Source organism: Haliotis asinina, unplaced genomic scaffold (assembly GCF_037392515.1).
Source record: "Haliotis asinina isolate JCU_RB_2024 unplaced genomic scaffold, JCU_Hal_asi_v2 scaffold_17, whole genome shotgun sequence".
Classification (NCBI taxonomy): domain Eukaryota; kingdom Metazoa; phylum Mollusca; class Gastropoda; order Lepetellida; family Haliotidae; genus Haliotis; species Haliotis asinina.
In genome coordinates, this window is record NW_027133889.1 from 2730902 (window position 1) to 2749846 (window position 18945).

At 41.3% G+C, this 18945-nt stretch overlaps 1 protein-coding gene and 1 pseudogene across 1 annotated transcript; both read left to right on the plus strand.

The window, feature by feature from the left end:
* Positions 1–6912: 6912 nt before the first annotated feature.
* LOC137269852 (monocarboxylate transporter 5-like) lies at positions 6913–13067 on the plus strand. The gene is made up of 5 exons (XM_067803695.1): positions 6913–7024; positions 9792–9935; positions 10612–10758; positions 10910–11896; positions 12219–13067. Exons 1-5 carry the CDS (start codon positions 6985–6987, stop codon positions 12335–12337), a joined length of 1437 nt encoding a protein of 478 aa, XP_067659796.1. The 5' UTR covers positions 6913–6984; the 3' UTR covers positions 12338–13067.
* Positions 13068–13313: 246 nt separating this feature from the next.
* On the plus strand, positions 13314–17329 carry LOC137269882 (monocarboxylate transporter 5-like; annotated as a pseudogene).
* Positions 17330–18945: the final 1616 nt, after the last annotated feature.

Consider the following 18945-nt stretch of genomic DNA (forward strand, 5'->3'; position numbering starts at 1 on the left):
GGTCGTGGCAAAGTCGAAATTATTTTTTTTAAGAGGCAATTAATGAAGATGACCAGATGTCTTCCTGCATGTGCGCAATTGCATGGACATTGAAGGATGTCAACTGACACTGTCACCCCCCCCCCCCCCCCCCCTTAAAAAACAGAAAGTTTAAAACCATCACAAAGCGTTAAAAAGTCCTTTGCAGTTTTGTCAAATATCAGCAATAGTTTCAGAACTAAAACATTCAAGCATCAAAGGCATCCATGGCAGATTAGAACAGATCAGATATGTCATACCTCACACTTTCACCAGTTAGAATATTCCCCTCAATACTTAGAGGTGTATTTGAAAGAAATAAATTTTAGGACGACTAAACTTTACAATACTTGTGAATGTATACACCCAACCATTTTAAAATAAACAATACTTGTGAATGTATACACCCAACCATTTTTTTTTATTCATGAAATCATCACTATTTCTTCCAAACACCTCTCACCAGATGGAACGTTTCCCTAACAGAAATTAAAGGTGTGTGTGAAAGAAGTTTATTGAGCAATAACTAGAAACACTCACAAAATGCTGTGTAGTATTTCAATGGCGGATCAGAACAGATCAGCGAGATGACACGTTTTTTACACACCTAAAATACATCCTAACAATATGTTTAGATTATGAAATTATAAATATCACCTGCAAACACCTTTCGGGTCATAGTATATTCCCCTCATAAATATATAAGGTGCATGTGAAAGAGGTTTTGGAGCAATAACTAGAGACACTCAAAGTTATACTATTTCAATGGCGGATCAGAACAGATCGGCGAGATGGCACATTTTTCAACACCTCAAAAACATCCTACCGATTTTTTTTAAATTAAAAAATTATCACTATTACTTCCAAACACCTTTCACTAGATGGTATGTTCTCCTAATGGAAATTAAAGGTGTATGTGAAAGAAGTTTTTGAAGCTGAAACAAAAGCACTCAAACAACGCCGTGTTATACTTCAATGGCGGATCGGATCAGATCGGCGAGATGGCACATATTTCACACACCTCAAGTACGTCCTAACAATTTATTTTAGATTATGAACCTATCACTATTACCTGCAAACACCTTTCGCCTGATGGTAAATTCCCCTCATAAAAATTAAAGGCGTATGTGAAAGACGGTTTTGAGCAATATCTAGACACACTTCAAACAACGGCGTGTAGTATTTCAATGGCGCATCAGATCAGATCGGCGATCTGCCACATCTTTCACACACCCCAATTAAACCCTAACATGTTTTTAAGTCACAAAACTATCACTATTGCTTGCAGACACATTTCAACTAAAGGTATATTTCCCTGCTAAAAAATAAAGGAATGTGTGAAAGAAGCTTTTTTTGACGAAACTCAGTCTATCTTCGCTGTGTACCGATAATTGAAGCCAGAGAGTTACAAGATGCCGACTTGAAACCTTACTACAAACATATTTTCTTATACTGACACTAATTACAAATATGTGACTAGAGCTGAAGTAACAGAACAGGTGACTTACCTTCTACGTGTATGTTCCGAGTTGTCACAACACTCAGCGAATGTAATCAGCTGTTGAAAATGAACCGAGGTCTATCTTAAATACTAAGCTGCCGCCATATTGTCTCCACTGGTCACGTGACAAAGCGAGACATACGTTCAGCGGTTTTTCGAGGAGTTTCACCTCCCCTCTCTATATAGGCTCCCTGATTTTAGCTAACATAAAATGCTACTTAATGCCTTCTTAGGAACAGACATGACAGCATGTCATATTAATGAAAACAGCCGAATATTCCAGCAATATCGATATCACGGCGGGGGACATCAGAAAATGGGCTTCACACATGGTACCCATGTGGGGAATCGAACCCGGATGTTCTGCGTGACAAGCGAACTGTTTGCTGGTTCATTGATTTAATCGCTGCATGGTCTTTCTTCGGAACTGATCATAATTTACACGTTACTACTAGAACACAATGAAGAATTTCCCCTTTCATTAGCTGGCTGTTAAAGAGACTTGTTAGTTCTATTTTTGTGTCTATGTTTTTTTTATTATATTAACTACAAGCTGTTAAGGAGGTTACATATGTTTATCGCGTTACACTTTATATGCTTATTTTGCAGACTAAGCTTCAGAACGTATAACCCATGCTTTGCACGTCAGTGGAAACTGGAAATGTAATAAAACTTATGTTTGATGCACAATGCCAGATATGATATACTGACCTCTCCGAAAACACACACTAACAATTTGCAAGTACTTCCCAGTGAGTGTACATTGATGCTTATCGACTTCCGTACAATGCATAGAAATTTACATACGATAATCCTATGACTTGTTTATTTCACATACCCCTCTAAATCTCCACTGCGTATTTATTTAATCTATGAAGGGCATTTAGAAGTGTAGGCATAAGAAAAAAACATATTTATGGATGTCTTATGTGTGTTGTATTCCATCGAGCCAATTACCATGTTGTTTTGGTACATTAATGGCCTTATGTCTGTATCATACGTTTTCAGTCTTCGGCGTTGTTAAACACGTTTTTATTTGCAGCGCCTCTGTATACACACACACACACACACACACACATTCGCGTATAAAAGTTGTTTTCTGTTTTAATATAACAGGTCAGCTATTGATGTATATAAATATATATGCTATAAATATAATTGTGTGACCGTTCGTATTTCCCGATCTAAACGTAGGGGTAATAACTCTCAGTTCCTGGAATAGTAAGCACATGGTTGTTGAAGCTTTCAACCTTCACTACAACACTGGACAAGTATGAATCATCGAGCATGAAACATTTCTGAGATCATGAGAAGAAAGACTCAAATCAATGAGTCTGAGGAAAGTGAGGACTCTGAAGATGATGACCATCAGCCGACGTCTTGCTCTTCAGATGATAGCGAATGTTCAAGGTGAGATTCAGAGTCAGAGTCAGCCAAGGTCAACTGAACGAAAATGATTCTTTTGTTGCTAGGGATGGCATTGTCTGGAAGAGAAACAACATTAACTGCTGCGAAATCCAGGAGTATTACTAGACAAGCGGATCCCCACATTACCCAAGCTGTATTTTTCACAGGACACCATCAGTATGATTGTAGACAACACAAGCACATATGCAAATGCTGTATGTAAACAATCGGGTAAGGAATGATTGAACACGAACAGTCTGGAAATCATTGGTCTTCTTGGTGTTCTGATCATTTGTGGAGTAACACATGGTAACGATTTCAGTACCGAGGTACTGTGGTGTCCCACATATGACAAGTCTCTATGAGTGCACGTCAAGTAAGTGAGAGAGTGAGCGAGCTTAGTTTTATGCCGCACTCAGCAATATTACAGCTGTATGGCTACATGTGTCAATCAAGTCAGCGAGCCTGACCACTCGATCCCGTTAGTCGCCTCTTACGACAAGCATGGTCGCCTTTTATCGCCAGCATGGGTTGCTGAAGGCCTATTCTACCCCCGGGACCTTCACGGGTCGCTTCACGTCTAGGGAAAGTTTCCAAACCCTGATGACGTATCTCCGGTTCGACGATAACAGGGACAGAGACGGACGTCAACAGACGGACAAGTTAGCCATATTAGAGTCTAGTTTGGCTCATTTAACAAAAGATACAGTGGTTCTGTTCACTTGGTCCTTTTATCACATTCGATCAGCTTATTCCATTCAGAGGTCGTTGCTGCTTCAAGACGTACATGCCACCGAAACCAGATAAATACGAACTCAGGCTTTCTGGTTAGTAGATGCCAAGACATTTTCTCCTCAATGCTATCCTTATTTTGGGTAAAGTTAATGGACAGGACAAGTTTCGTCTTAGGTGAAACAGTTGTTAAGGATCTATTCCGTCAATATAAAGTGTTACGGCGAAACATCACAACAGACAAGTTCTATACAACACTCGACCTGGCCAGGGATCTTGGAAAACATGGCCTTTCAGTCGTGGGAATAGTGACGATGAACCGGAAGTTTAAGCCCAAGACTTCTTGCCCAACAGAGCACGACAAGCCGAATCGTCCAATTTGGGATTCCAGGAGACATCTACACCCATGTCTTATGTACCTAAGAAGAACTAGTCTGCCTTACTCTTGTCCACAAAACATAGCACCGGAGTCATATGTACACTTATGTGATATGCGCCTATGAAGAACAAGTCTGCGTTAGTCTTGTCCAGTGACGTTGTTCCTGAGAACCACAACAAACCTCAAATTATTATGCAATATAATGAAACCAAATTGGTAGCTGACTCGTTGGATCTACTTGTTCACAGTTACATGAACAAACGACGAACAAACGGTGGCCCATTAGGTTCCACTGAAGTGTCAGTATCTGCTCAAGGGAGAGATGTGTACCCTGAAAATAGAAATATACGTGGAGGTGAGAGCCAGGCGACTTTCATTAACTGTCGGCTTTAATAATTGGAATAATTTTGTAGAAGGTCCACACACGTTTGGATGACTGGCTAACAGAGCATTTAAATGAGAATGCCATCCTTCTAAGTGATTGCTGGTTAAAAGTCCATCTGCATGAAAGTGGTTCCGGAGCCACCCTCAACTCACTGCTCGGTGACGTAGTCGGCAATCCGTTGCACAGCCTGGCCATTTAGATCAACACTGTCTAGTTAACCAAACGTTCTCGACATTACACACCCTAACCAAAGAAAGTGCTAATGCACGCCTGACAAATGCATGCACATTGTCATCATTCTTGTAAGCTCCCTACAAGTCTATAATTTCATGCATGTTTCTCCAGGCCTGTCTGTATGGGAACATTCAGTCCTCACACTCACACTGGAACACTTTCTTTGTTGCACTCTGCGTACCTTTCTCAAAATCGCTGAAGGACGTTGAAGGTCGTAAATTGATGTTGTGCTCAGCTGCCCTCTGTTTCAGAAGTCTAAAGAAATCTGCATATATTGATCGATTTCTGATCATGGCCCTTTTCACAAAACTCTTTGAAACCCAAGATCGCGTAACTTTTCTCGTAACCCCCGTACTGTCTTACAGTATATGAGGTACAATGGTTACGAGAAAACTGACGAGATCTTAGGCTTACGAGAGTTTTGTGAAACGGGTCCCAAGCAGGAGGCCATACAGGAGGCCACACAATAAAGGAAACATTTTCCCCTCAATAAAGGCATGTATAGTATAGATTTGATAGTAAGAGGGACACATGCTAACTGTGCCATGACAATAATCTGCATAACCAGCAGCAAGATCACGAAGGTTTTCCTCCCTGGCAAATATATATCATGATCTCCTTGTGGTCAGTAGCATGGAACACTCACATTAGTTACTAGAAATCGAGTTCACTTAAAACAAATTAATTGGTGCTTTGTGATAATGAGTTGGAGCTAAGCTCCTAAACGTTCATGTCCCCCAATGAGACTACGGGCGACAACTGCTCATTGTAGCCGGTAAGCTACAAGATCGTTACTTCTAATCGTTATCATCACATCAGCTGTCCGATAAAGGCGGTAAATGATCCCTGAGCCCCCTGGATGACCGACTGATGACCCGTGAGGGTCAGCGACGAGGGATACCCCTGGAGGTCTGAACAAAGTTCGGCAGTTGAGTCCTGGCCCGGAGGATAAACGTAGGAAGCTACGTCCCTGTGTTGTCGTATTTATATCCATACGACAGTTGTATGTATGTGATATCATCTGTATCAAGTAATCAAGTACGCTATCCAGAACCAGGTATGACGTCTTGAATTGATTTGTTTGCTACACTATAAGCAGACCTCAATAAGTGGACAGGTTCTTATCGCTGCGTTTTCCGTGTAGCGATTCTCCAGTATTACTTCACCCAACCACGTGACAGCATACCTCATTATCTTGTGACACGGCGAAATGCTTTTTAGGTAGGTAAGTGTTAGATTCCTTATACAAGCTGTATAATGAAATATTTACTGTTCCAAACTGCATTTTGTGTATATCATGCATACACAGGAGCGAATATAAACAATGCGTAGTGACCTGTCTAAACGCCTTTAAACTAAACATTCTGTCATATTAGAATGTAAGTGTCACTGTACTCAGCACACGTTATTTAGCCATATGCATTTATTACTCGCTCGTGGAAGATACTGCAGTGTAATATCTTTACGGCAATATTACATTAGTGTAATACCGCTTGACGTATGACGTCATATACGCACACGTAATTGTCATACTGACCTCACCTGTACATTTAAATTACTAACCAAGTACAGGGCAAGCAATATATTCCATTGAAAAAGTAAGGGGTGTTCCAGTTTGCGAGCATACCACACGCCAGTGCCAATGTATATGAGAAAAAGTAAAATATATCCAAAGAAATAGAACAAATTGTCATATTTTCCCTCAGTTTCTCTGCATTTTCTGTTTCCCTCATGGCTTCATCACTAATGTTTGCATTTTATGAATCTTGTTAATCCTGTCCCCTATTGGTAATGGTATAATTAAAAGAGTATTATTTTATTCAGTTTAATAATACTAGGTTGTACAATGACTGAATGCAATCTGTTTCAAATATACTACTATTTTTTCAAGTCTTTGATAATTTTGAGAAAAGGAGAAAACGACGATCTATTTAACTGTTAAGTATGGTTGACTTGACAGCTTAATAATTCACATTAATCCATTGTCGCGCTGAATAGTCCACACTGCATTCCTGTCATATTATTGTTATGCTAAAGCGATAATTAAAATGTATGGATCTCGAAACGCAAGTTGAACAAGTTAGACCCGAGTGACTTATTTTTATGTATTCTACGCCATTGCAGAGTTAGCTGAGGGAGTCAATCTCAAAGTAAACGACAACAAGAAAGGTAAACACTGACCTTGTGCTGCTGCAATGCACGATAATCAGCTTATGCACAATCACAGAGCATGCTGTCGACTGTGCACAACATAGGAGTTAGACAGAGAGCGCATGACCCACCAGCATAGAATCATAGCAATTTGGACTGGCCGTGTGTCCGCTGAGGATGGCTTCAGATGAGGGATGGTCGTGGGTAGTACTGGCAGGTAAGAGATGTCAAGGCTGTATAATTTGTGATTTGATGTAGCATCTCTGTTTTGCAATAACATAACCGTGATTTTTACCCCGAACACAGCAATACCCCAGCTTACGGTCTGTAAATAATCCAGGCTGGACCAGACAATACAATGGACAACATCAGCATCATCGATTTATTCAAGTGGGATAAGATGGCATATGTTGTGCAGTGAGGTATTATATACCCATATCAGTAACTGTGTGTGTTGGTTGTGCCATTGTATGATGGTTGTTGTTTGAGGTATGTCATTTTAATTTTTTAATATTATCATGCTTTTTATCTTTGTTTTGACGTGTCTCATAGGCTTAAACATGCACGGACCATGTGCTAGGGTGTGACACATTGTAGTAAATAATTTCTCCTTCATATTCTTCTGATGCGTTAACAAGTCAGCGACCGCCAGTCCCGTTAGTCGCCCATTACAAGCATGGGTTATTGGAGATCAGTTCTCACCGGGATCTTCACCGATGAATGACAAAGGGAAGTTTGTTCAAAAGATACAATACAGTGATCATGTAACACACGCAGAAAATGATTATCACATATACCTATAAATCTAAGAAAAATTAATAACCCGCCCAGCGAAATGTTTTGTATACTGGGCAAAATAAGTTGGGGATATTGGTATTTTTATGACTGATATTTTATCAGTGTGTCAATGAATCAATGCATCATTATCCATACTTTCAAAATTTACAAATATCCCTAGCTATTCTTGTCCAGTATATTTACGAATGGTGATCACTTTGTTGACTTTGGCTGAGGGGCTATGTAAATGAATTTGAACGAGTGGATTTGGGCGAAGTGACATGAAGTGGCTTGATGGTCTGTAAAATGACCGTCGGTCAGGCAAACGGAATAGCCAGCCCCACCTGACTGACATGGATTCTAAATATAACTAACCTGAACGAGCGTTGACCGTGACCCTTGATGATCGTTCCAATAATTTGCTGGGCAGGTGTTAGGTTAGACTTGCACAAGTCTCTAAGGTTACGATTAATACTTGATTGATAATTTCTAGAATAAAATATAAATATCAGACTGGGGTCCTTAGGCTAGGATCTTTTCTGTTCTGTACTGGAGACCGCGAGTTAGAGCCTCCGCGCAGAGGGCGGAATATCGCGGGGTCGATCCCCAACCTTGTCCAAACGATGCACCAAAAGACGTGCAAAAGACGTTAAAATATGGTGCTTCTTGGTCCCTGTCTAGCGCTCGGTATTCATAAGTACAACAAGGACTGTTCGGCTCGGAGCCAATAAGTGTGTCTGAATTGGGTATTCATGAGGCATGGTGTCTCAGTGAGCTTGCACTATGAAACCAGCCTTAAGTCTGGGCTAGTACAAGCACCCACACATGCACACGCATGCACGTCATCATATGAGCGAAATATTCTTAAGTACGACGTTAAACCCCATTTCACCTCACCTCACTGTACTAGAATTACAGAACATGCTTGGGCTTAGCACTCAGAACAGTGCTAGAGCAAGGTTACTGTGAGGTGCAACTACTTCTATAGATTTGATGGCAACTACTTCTATGGGTTTGATGGCAACTACCTCTATAGGTTGGATGGCAACTACTGCTATGACAACTACTTCTATAGGTTGGATGGCAACTACTGCTATGGGTTTGATGGCAACTACTTCTATAGGTTTGATGGCAACTACTTCTACAGGTTTGATGGCAACTACTGCTATGGGTTTGATGGCTACATCTTAGTTGCAGACAATGCGCACATTATAATATAAAAATATTGTAGAGAGCCTCTCAAAAAACAGCATTTCATTCTGTGAAAGGAGACATTTCACCACGAATACGGGTCCTGGAATCTTGAAAGTATTTGAGTCACGTCACGTTGGATGGAGCGACACGGTGATAATGCTGACTCCGCGAGAATAGGGCGTTAAAGTCCATAGCCACAGCAGCAGTAGTTCAGCTATATCGTTACGCCGTGAGAATAACAATTTGTACAACTGCTGCAACCGCTCAGGGCGATTAGCAGTCAGAAAGGTGGTAACTCTGTAAAGCAGAACCCTTCGTTGAAACAGGAAATCATTTATGTTACTGATTCTTCAGACAGGACTTATGAATGTCTTCTTTACAAACCATGCTTGTCATATAAGGCGACTAAAGGGATCGAGTGGTCATTTAACAGGGCACACAGCAATGTTCAAGCTATGTGGCGACTGTCTGTTAATAACGAAGTCTGGACCAGGCAATCCAGTGATGAGCTGCATGTCAATTAGAAAGTGATCAAATGTAACGTGTTATATATGGGATTACACTTTCTTAGTAAAGTACAAATCTACTACACTGTTGGTTGAGTCCCATCCGGGATTTCGAACCAGCACCATCAGTAGTCAGGTACCTAATCGCCAGCAGACAAAGTCAGCCACCTAGGCCGCTAAGCCAGCGTGTCTTCCACAAACATGGAAGTAGGATAACTGGTAGTCTAGACTGCATACTGTGTGTACCCCTCTGACAAGTCCGTGGTCGGATGGGACTGAACCCAAAAAGTACTAGAATTTATACTTTACTAAGAAAGTGTAAACCCAGATATGACATATGTGACAGGTTGACTCGTGTCGTCAGTTTCCAATAATGCGTAAACCGATGCCGATGTTGATCTCTCGATTATTTGGTCTGGACTCGATCATTTACAGACCGTTGCCATGTAGCTGGATTATTACTGGGAGCGTCCTAAAACCAAACTCACTTACGCCAGTCTTTTTCAGCTTGTTTCTTCATGAACGTTCTCAACGCCGGGTACATCAAATGCTTCGGGATATTGTTTGTGGAGGTGGAGAAAAAGTTCAATGCATCAGCGTCTGTTGCATCGCTGCTGATGTGTGTCAACGCGGCTGCTTACAGCGTCGCAGGTATGCATGACGTTGTTGGTCAGATAGTACCTGAGGGAAGTCAACCTGTGACATCAATTGTAATTAAGTAATGTGAATGATGGATTGGATGTTTTTAAATTTGGTGCTATTCCTTTTTTCAGCTTATATAAGCTATAATAATATGACGAAAATATGTTTTTCAAAAACAGCTTATTTAAGCATTTCAGCTTTGTACTTACCGTATCCAAGTATTTAGACTTGGTCCTCGTCGCTGACTGAAATTATGCCGATGGGTAAATTCAACTCAACTCATCCCAGTAGCTGGTGAAATTAGGAGATATTTCAAATCAATACATATGCAACTTGTGGTAGGATAATAACACCGTCATTATTATGTTTCATAAAAAAAAACGCCACATGAGTTTCAGTCAAAGAATTGAGAGTTAAAGATTTTGGGCAAAATCTGCTGCGTTGTATTGGAATATTTGTTAAGTTTGAAGAGCATTAAAACTAAACTTGTTCACTTACTTATTCAAAAGAGTTCAAAGATAGCTCAGTTAGTAACTTCCCCGTGTCATGCCCATGTCTTCGGCTCGAAGGTTTGATTCCCTTTTTCACTTGATCATGGACAGGTTTCTGCTAGAGTGTAACATCACTGACTTGCATTTGCCTCTTGCTTATACCTGATATACTCACATACTGAGTTCTGTTCCAGCACTGTTCATCCTGAACGTCGTTCTGGAAAAAATCACCATCCGGACAACGACTATACTAGGAGTGTTCATACTTGCCACCGGCGTCTTGACCAACTCCTTCGCAAGTAACGTCTATGTATTGATCTTTTCCCAAGGAGGATTAGCAGGTTAGTTTCTGTTTTTGACTGCCATCCCTGCTATTTATAGAACCCCGATTGTTTCCGGTTACAATTGGACTCCTGGAATTAGTATGCTCACTAGCATTGCAGAATAACTTCACAAACATTAAGAAATGATCACCGTTCACCATTGTTTCAGGAATTGGAGCGGCAATGCTCTACGGGCCAGGCTTGGTTATGGTTGGCAAATACTTCACAAAAAGACGAGCTCTAGCAACAGCAATATGCAGTTGTGGCGTCAGCACTGGTGGGATGCTACTGCCGCCACTTGTCCAGTTCCTCATCCAAGAGTACGGACTGAGAGGAGCATTCCTCATCATCACAGGCATGATGCTGCAGATTCTAACTTTTGTGAGTCTCTATCGACCATTGACGTCCACTGCTTCTGAGGCGAAGGAGACAGATCAGGATTTTTCTTCTATTATACCGTGTGGGTCGAGTGAGAAAAATAGTCCGGTTTCCACTGTTGCTGAGGTACCTGATGAGGGCACGAAGTGTGAATTACGTGGTCACCTTGGCAATGACGACCATTCGGAGAGAGATATGTACCGAAAAACGTCTGTTCCTGAACAGTCAGAGCTGGATAGCTTTCTTCCTTCTGAAACTGAGCATGGAATGGACACGACAGCGTGTACTGTTGTATCAAGCTGCTACAAAGCGATGAACCTATCATTTTTTAAAAAGCCACTGTACCTTCTGATATTTGGATTTACAGCTTTTGGGTTCCTTGGTGTGGGTTTACTTCAGACATTTGTGCCACCACTGGCGAAGGAGAAAGGTCTGAGCGAAATGCAAGCAGCAATGCTCCTGACTCTTTTCAATGGCTTGGAACTGGTAAGCCGCCTTCTGTCTGGCGTAGTTTCAGAGTTGCCCTTTATAAAAAGACATCATCTTATTGCTTTCAGTATGGTTGCACTAGGCACACTAAACCACATAACAAGATATCTCAACGGATTTGGACTTATCCTGTCCTATATTGCAGTATTTGGAATTCTTAATGGGATATACCCAGCACTCCATCCAGCCGTGATTATAGACTTTGTTGGAATGGAACATTTTTCAAAAGTATTGGGCTATGTTCAGGTATTCCATGGTGCAATGATGGCAGTTTGTTATCCAATTATGGGTAAGTACCAACTTTTTCCACGCAAACAGCTGAAATGTAGTTTTAAAGCCTGATATCTTTAGGGTCATCTCAAAACAATATTTTTGCATCAATACGTTGACGTTAAGGATACACAGCTAACATATATACTGTGTGGAGGGTAACTGTTTAGACGTACACTGAGGTCTGAATACGCAGGAATTAGGCTTGTCTTTTGATATATCCAAATAAAGATAGTTCTAAAACTCATTGCCATTAACTGGGCAAAGTTAAATAAACCATTTTCTTTCCATGTTTGTCATTACCCTCGCATAAACATAAAGTTTCCTTGTTTGTTTTGTAGGTGTCCTTAGAGATTTCTCAGGGAGTTACGCTGCCTCCTTCCACTTTTTGGGAACATGTCAACTGATGTCGGCTTTGTTCTTGTTACTTCTACCAACAGCAAAGAGAAATACAGACTAATCGGGCAGGGATGAGATAACAGAGGAGATATCTCCTCCTTTAATGTGTGCTGGAGTGACTGGATTACATTATCCAATTCCACCCTTCGGGTCGGTATCATCACGCGACCAGAGGCTGTTATGAATTATGTCCCTTCTATGTTCTACTAATTTACCAATCAGTAACCACTTTTAACTTGCAGTTGCTTTTGGCGTCCGATCTCGATCGAAAGGAAAAACAGGTCTAAAATCGAGCAGTAGCAGAAATCGAGACGAGATGTCAAAAAAATGATTTGACGTCCATTTGATCGTTCACATGCTGTGCAGTACAATAGTCTGAGCTGTCCGCAAAAGTCGTTCCATACCCGACGGTGGTAAAATGTGTGTGTACCCCGCCGTGATATTGCTGGAATATTGCATAAAGTGGCGTAACAACTAGACTCAATCACTATTGTGCATGCACAGAAGACTGCCGAATACACTGTAAACCGAGAGAAAACACAGACTGCCATTGCAGACCTTGTATTAAAAGTTTTTGTTCACATCTTCTTCTTTCAGGAGGGTTCTTTCCAATTTGCAACGCCTTGTGTGAGTCAACCGTATGGTCCTGATCAGAAGTACATCTTTGCCACAGATTCTTAATCCCATTGACTGACTGAGTTTAATTTTACTCCGCATATAGCAATATTCCAGCAACATCACGGCGAGGGTCATCACACATCGGCTTTCTAGAATAAAATATAAATATCAGACTGTGGTCCTTAGGCTAGGATCTTTTCTGTTCTGTACTGGAGACCGCGAGTTAGAGCCTCTGCGCAGAGGGCGGAATATCGCGGGGTCGATCCCCAACCTTGTCCAAACGATGCTCCAAAAGACGTGCAAAAGACGTTAAAATATGGTGCTTCTTGGTCCCTGTCTAGCGCTCGGTATTCATAAGTACAACAAGGACTGTTCGGCTCGGAGCCAATAAGTGTGTCTGAATTGGGTATTCATGAGGCATGGTGTCTCAGTGAGCTTGCACTATGAAACCAGCCTTAAGTCTGGGCTAGTACAAGCACCCACACATGCACACGCATGCACGTCATCATATGAGCGAAATATTCTTAAGTACGACGTTAAACCCCATTTCACCTCACCTCACTGTACTAGAATTACAGAACATGCTTGGGCTTAGCACTCAGAACAGTGCTAGAGCAAGGTTACTGTGAGGTGCAACTACTTCTGTAGATTTGATGGCAACTACTTCTATGGGTTTGATGGCAACTACCTCTATAGGTTGGATGGCAACTACTGGTATGGGTTTGATGGCAACTACTTCTATAGGTTTGATGACAACTACTTCTATAGGTTGGATGGCAACTACTGCTATGGGTTTGATGGCAACTACTTCTATAGGTTTGATGGCAACTACTTCTACAGGTTTGATGGCAACTACTGCTATGGGTTTGATGGCTACATCTTAGTTGCGGACAATGCTCACATTATAATATAAAAATATTATAGAGAGCCTCTCAAAAAACAGCATTTCATTCTGTGAAAGGAGACATTTCACCACGAATACGGGTCATGGAATCTTGAAAGTATTTGAGTCACGTCACGTTGGATGGAGCGACACGGTGATAATGCTGACTCCGCGAGAATAGGGCGTCCATAGCCACAGCAGCAGTAGTTCAGCTATATCGTTACGCCGTGAGAATAACAATTTGTACAACTGCTGCAACCGCTCAGGGCGATTAGCAGTCAGAAAGGTGGTAACTCTGTAAAGCAGAACCCTTCGTTGAAACAGGAAATCATTTATGTTACTGATTCTTCAGACAGGACTTATGAATGTCTTCTTTACAAACCATGCTTGTCATATAAGGCGACTAAAGGGATCGAGTGGTCATTTAACAGGGCACACAGCAATGTTCAAGCTATGTGGCGACTGTCTGTTAATAACGAAGTCTGGACCAGGCAATCCAGTGATGAGCTGCATGTCAATTAGAAAGTGATCAAATGTAACGTGTTATATATGGGATTACACTTTCTTAGTAAAGTACAAATCTACTACACTGTTGGTTGAGTCCCATCCGGGATTTCGAACCAGCACCATCAGTAGTCAGGTACCTAATCGCCAGCAGACAAAGTCAGCCACCTAGGCCGCTAAGCCAGCGTGTCTTCCACAAACATGGAAGTAGGATAACTGGTAGTCTAGACTGCATACTGTGTGTACCCCTCTGACAAGTCCGTGGTCGGATGGGACTGAACCCAAAAAGTACTAGAATTTATACTTTACTAAGAAAGTGTAAACCCAGATATGACATATGTGACAGGTTGACTCGTGTCGTCAGTTTCCAATAATGCGTAAACCGATGCCGATGTTGATCTCTCGATTATTTGGTCTGGACTCGATCATTTACAGACCGTTGCCATGTAGCTGGATTATTACTGGGAGCGTCCTAAAACCAAACTCACTTACGCCAGTCTTTTTCAGCATGTTTCTTCATGAACGTTCTCAACGCCGGGTACATCAAATGCTTCGGGATATTGTTTGTGGAGGTGGAGAAAAAGTTCAATGCATCAGCGTCTGTTGCATCGCTGCTGATGTGTGTCAACGCGGCTGCTTACAGCGTCGCAGGTATGCATGACGTTGTTGGTCAGATAGTACCTGAGGGAAGTCAACCTGTGACATCAATTGTAATTAGGTAATGTGAATGATGGATTGGATGTTTTTAAATTTGGTGCTATTCCTTTTTTCAGCTTATATAAGCTATAATAATATGACGAAAATATGTTTTTCAAAAACAGCTTATTTAAGCATTTCAGCTTTGTACTTACCGTATCCAAGTATTTAGACTTGGTCCTCGTCGCTGACTGAAATTATGCCGATGGGTAAACTCAACTCATCCCAGTAGCTGGTGAAATTAGGAGATATTTCAAATCAATACATATGCAACTTGTGGTAGGATAATAACACCGTCATTATTATGTTTCATAAAAAAAACGCCACATGAGTTTCAGTCAAAGAATTGAGAGTTAAAGATTTTGGGCAAAATCTGCTGCGTTGTATTGGAATATTTGTTAAGTTTGAAGAGCATTAAAGCTAAACTTGTTCACTTACTTATTCAAAAGAGTTCAAAGATAGCTCAGTTAGTAACTTCCCCGTGTCATGCCCATGTCTTCGGCTCGAAGGTTTGATTCCCTTTTTCACTTGATCATGGACAGGTTTCTGCTAGAGTGTAACATCACTGACTTGCATTTGCCTCTTGCTTATACCTGATATACTCACATACTGAGTTCTGTTCCAGCACTGTTCGTCCTGAACGTCGTTCTGGAAAAAAATCACCATCCGGACAACGACTATACTAGGAGTGTTCATACTTGCCACCGGCGTCTTGACCAACTCCTTCGCAAGTAACGTCTATGTATTGATCTTTTCCCAAGGAGGATTAGCAGGTTAGTTTCTGTTTTTGACTGCCATCCCTGCTATTTATAGAACCCCGATTGTTTCCGGTTACAATTGGACTCCTGGAATTAGTATGCTCACTAGCATTGCAGAATAACTTCACAAACATTAAGAAATGATCACCGTTCACCATTGTTTCAGGAATTGGAGCGGCAATGCTCTACGGGCCAGGCTTGGTTATGGTTGGCAAATACTTCACAAAAAGACGAGCTCTAGCAACAGCAATATGCAGTTGTGGCGTCAGCACTGGTGGGATGCTACTGCCGCCACTTGTCCAGTTCCTCATCCAAGAGTACGGACTGAGAGGAGCATTCCTCATCATCACAGGCATGATGCTGCAGATTCTAACTTTTGTGAGTCTCTATCGACCATTGACGTCCACTGCTTCTGAGGCGAAGGAGACAGATCAGGATTTTTCTTCTATTATACCGTGTGGGTCGAGTGAGAAAAATAGTCCGGTTTCCACTGTTGCTGAGGTACCTGATGAGGGCACGAAGTGTGAATTACGTGGTCACCTTGGCAATGACGACCATTCGGAGAGAGATATGTACCGAAAAACGTCTGTTCCTGAACAGTCAGAGCTGGATAGCTTTCTTCCTTCTGAAACTGAGCATGGAATGGACACGACAGCGTGTACTGTTGTATCAAGCTGCTACAAAGCGATGAACCTATCATTTTTTAAAAAGCCACTGTACCTTCTGATATTTGGATTTACAGCTTTTGGGTTCCTTGGTGTGGGTTTACTTCAGACATTTGTGCCACCACTGGCGAAGGAGAAAGGTCTGAGCGAAATGCAAGCAGCAATGCTCCTGACTCTTTTCAATGGCTTGGAACTGGTAAGCCGCCTTCTGTCTGGCGTAGTTTCAGAGTTGCCCTTTATAAAAAGACATCATCTTATTGCTTTCAGTATGGTTGCACTAGGCACACTAAACCACATAACAAGATATCTCAACGGATTTGGACTTATCCTGTCCTATATTGCAGTATTTGGAATTCTTAATGGGATATACCCAGCACTCCATCCAGCCGTGATTATAGACTTTGTTGGAATGGAACATTTTTCAAAAGTATTGGGCTATGTTCAGGTATTCCATGGTGCAATGATGGCAGTTTGTTATCCAATTATGGGTAAGTACCAACTTTTTCCACGCAAACAGCTGAAATGTAGTTTTAAAGCCTGATATCTTTAGGATCATCTCAAAACAATATTTTTGCATCAATACGTTGACGTTAAGGATACACAGCTAACATATATACTGTGTGGAGGGTAACTGTTTAGACGTACACTGAGGTCTGAATACGCAGGAATTAGGCTTGTCTTTTGATATATCCAAATAAAGATAGTTCTAAAACTCATTGCCATTAACTGGGCAAAGTTAAATAAACCATTTTCTTTCCATGTTTGTCATTACCCTCGCATAAACATAAAGTTTCCTTGTTTGTTTTGTAGGTGTCCTTAGAAATTTCTCAGGGAGTTACGCTGCCTCCTTCCACTTTTTGGGAACATGTCAACTGATGTCGGCTTTGCTCTTGTTACTTCTTCCAACAGCAAAGAGAAATACAGACTAATCGGGCAGGGATGAGATAACAGAGGAGATATCCCCTCCTTTAATGTGTGCTGGAGTGACTGGATTACATTATCCAATTCCACCCTTCGGGTCGGTATCATCACGCGACCAGAGGCTGTTATGAATTATGTCCCTTCTATGTTCTACTAATTTACCAATCAGTAACCACTTTTAACTTGCAGTTGCTTTTGGTGTCCGATCTCGATCGAAAGGAAAAACAGGTCTAAAATCGAGCAGTAGCAGAAATCGAGACGAGATGTCAAAAAAATGATTTGACGTCCATTTGATCGTTCACATGCTGTGCAGTACAATCGTCTGAGCTGTCCGCAAAAGTCGTTCCATACCCGACGGTGGTAAAATGTGTGTGTACCCCGCCGTGATATTGCTGAAATATTGCATAAAGTGGCGTAACAACTAGACCCAATCACTATTGTGCATGCACAGAAGACTGCCGAATACACTGTAAACCGAGAGAAAACACAGACTACCATTGCAGACCTTGTATTAAAAGTTTTTGTTCACATCTTCTTCTTTCAGGAGGGTTCTTTCCAATTTGCAACGCCTTGTGTGAGTCAACCGTATGGTCCTGATCAGAAGTACATCTTTGCCACAGATTCTTAATCCCATTGACTGACTGAGTTTAATTTTACTCCGCATATAGCAATATTCCAGCAACATCACGGCGAGGGTCATCACACATCGGCTTCAAACACTGTACCCTTATTGGGAATCGAGCACGGGAACGAAGGCTTTAACCACTGGGCTATTCCTCCACATCCGCAGTGTAATGGGATGGCATTTTATGATCACGTTTTCCGTGTTATCTGACTGATCATATAAACCCATTACCGCGTGCATCGTTGCTCATTCTCACTGAGACATAACACCAGTCAATACAGACATTCGTGTATCATCCTGTCACCCTGATGACTTTGGTTAAATATTGGTCAGTTACCGTCTTATGACTACACATTCTTCCGTTATGGTCTGTTATTGAATTCCGAGCAAATTTGGGACAAGGGCATCGTCAAGGCTTGTGAATTTGTGTTTCGCGGTAAGTAAGTGAGCATGGTTTCAGGTCGATTTGAACAATATATTAAATCGCGAGTTCGGGGAATTGGCTCGCTTGGCAAGAGTTATGACTATAGCAACCCACGCACAACACAGAACCTAAGTAAATAAATATGGAGTCGAATGTACAGCAGTAACAGGATCATTTTACATGATAATTCAATAATAATATGTTACAATTATAGTTATCAATCAGCTTGCAAAGAACATGAACATCATATTTAGATTCGTTATACATACTACATTAATCACGATACACATTCAAAAGTATACAACGTTATGTCATTGTTAAATACTCTACACATCAAGCCAAAGGCGTTTGTACAATCTATATGTATATTGTACACTATTACAAACCAGCATAGTATTCACAACGTAATGCCATAGATAAAATTTACTAGATTTGTTACTGTCATCCGTATTATATATCTAACTGTCGTATAGACGGATACATGCATTGAGTCTTGGCTCTGTTAGCTTTATTCCTGATCACGGAGTAAGTCCGATGGTCGTTATCACTGTGACCCTTCACAAGTTTAACATTGA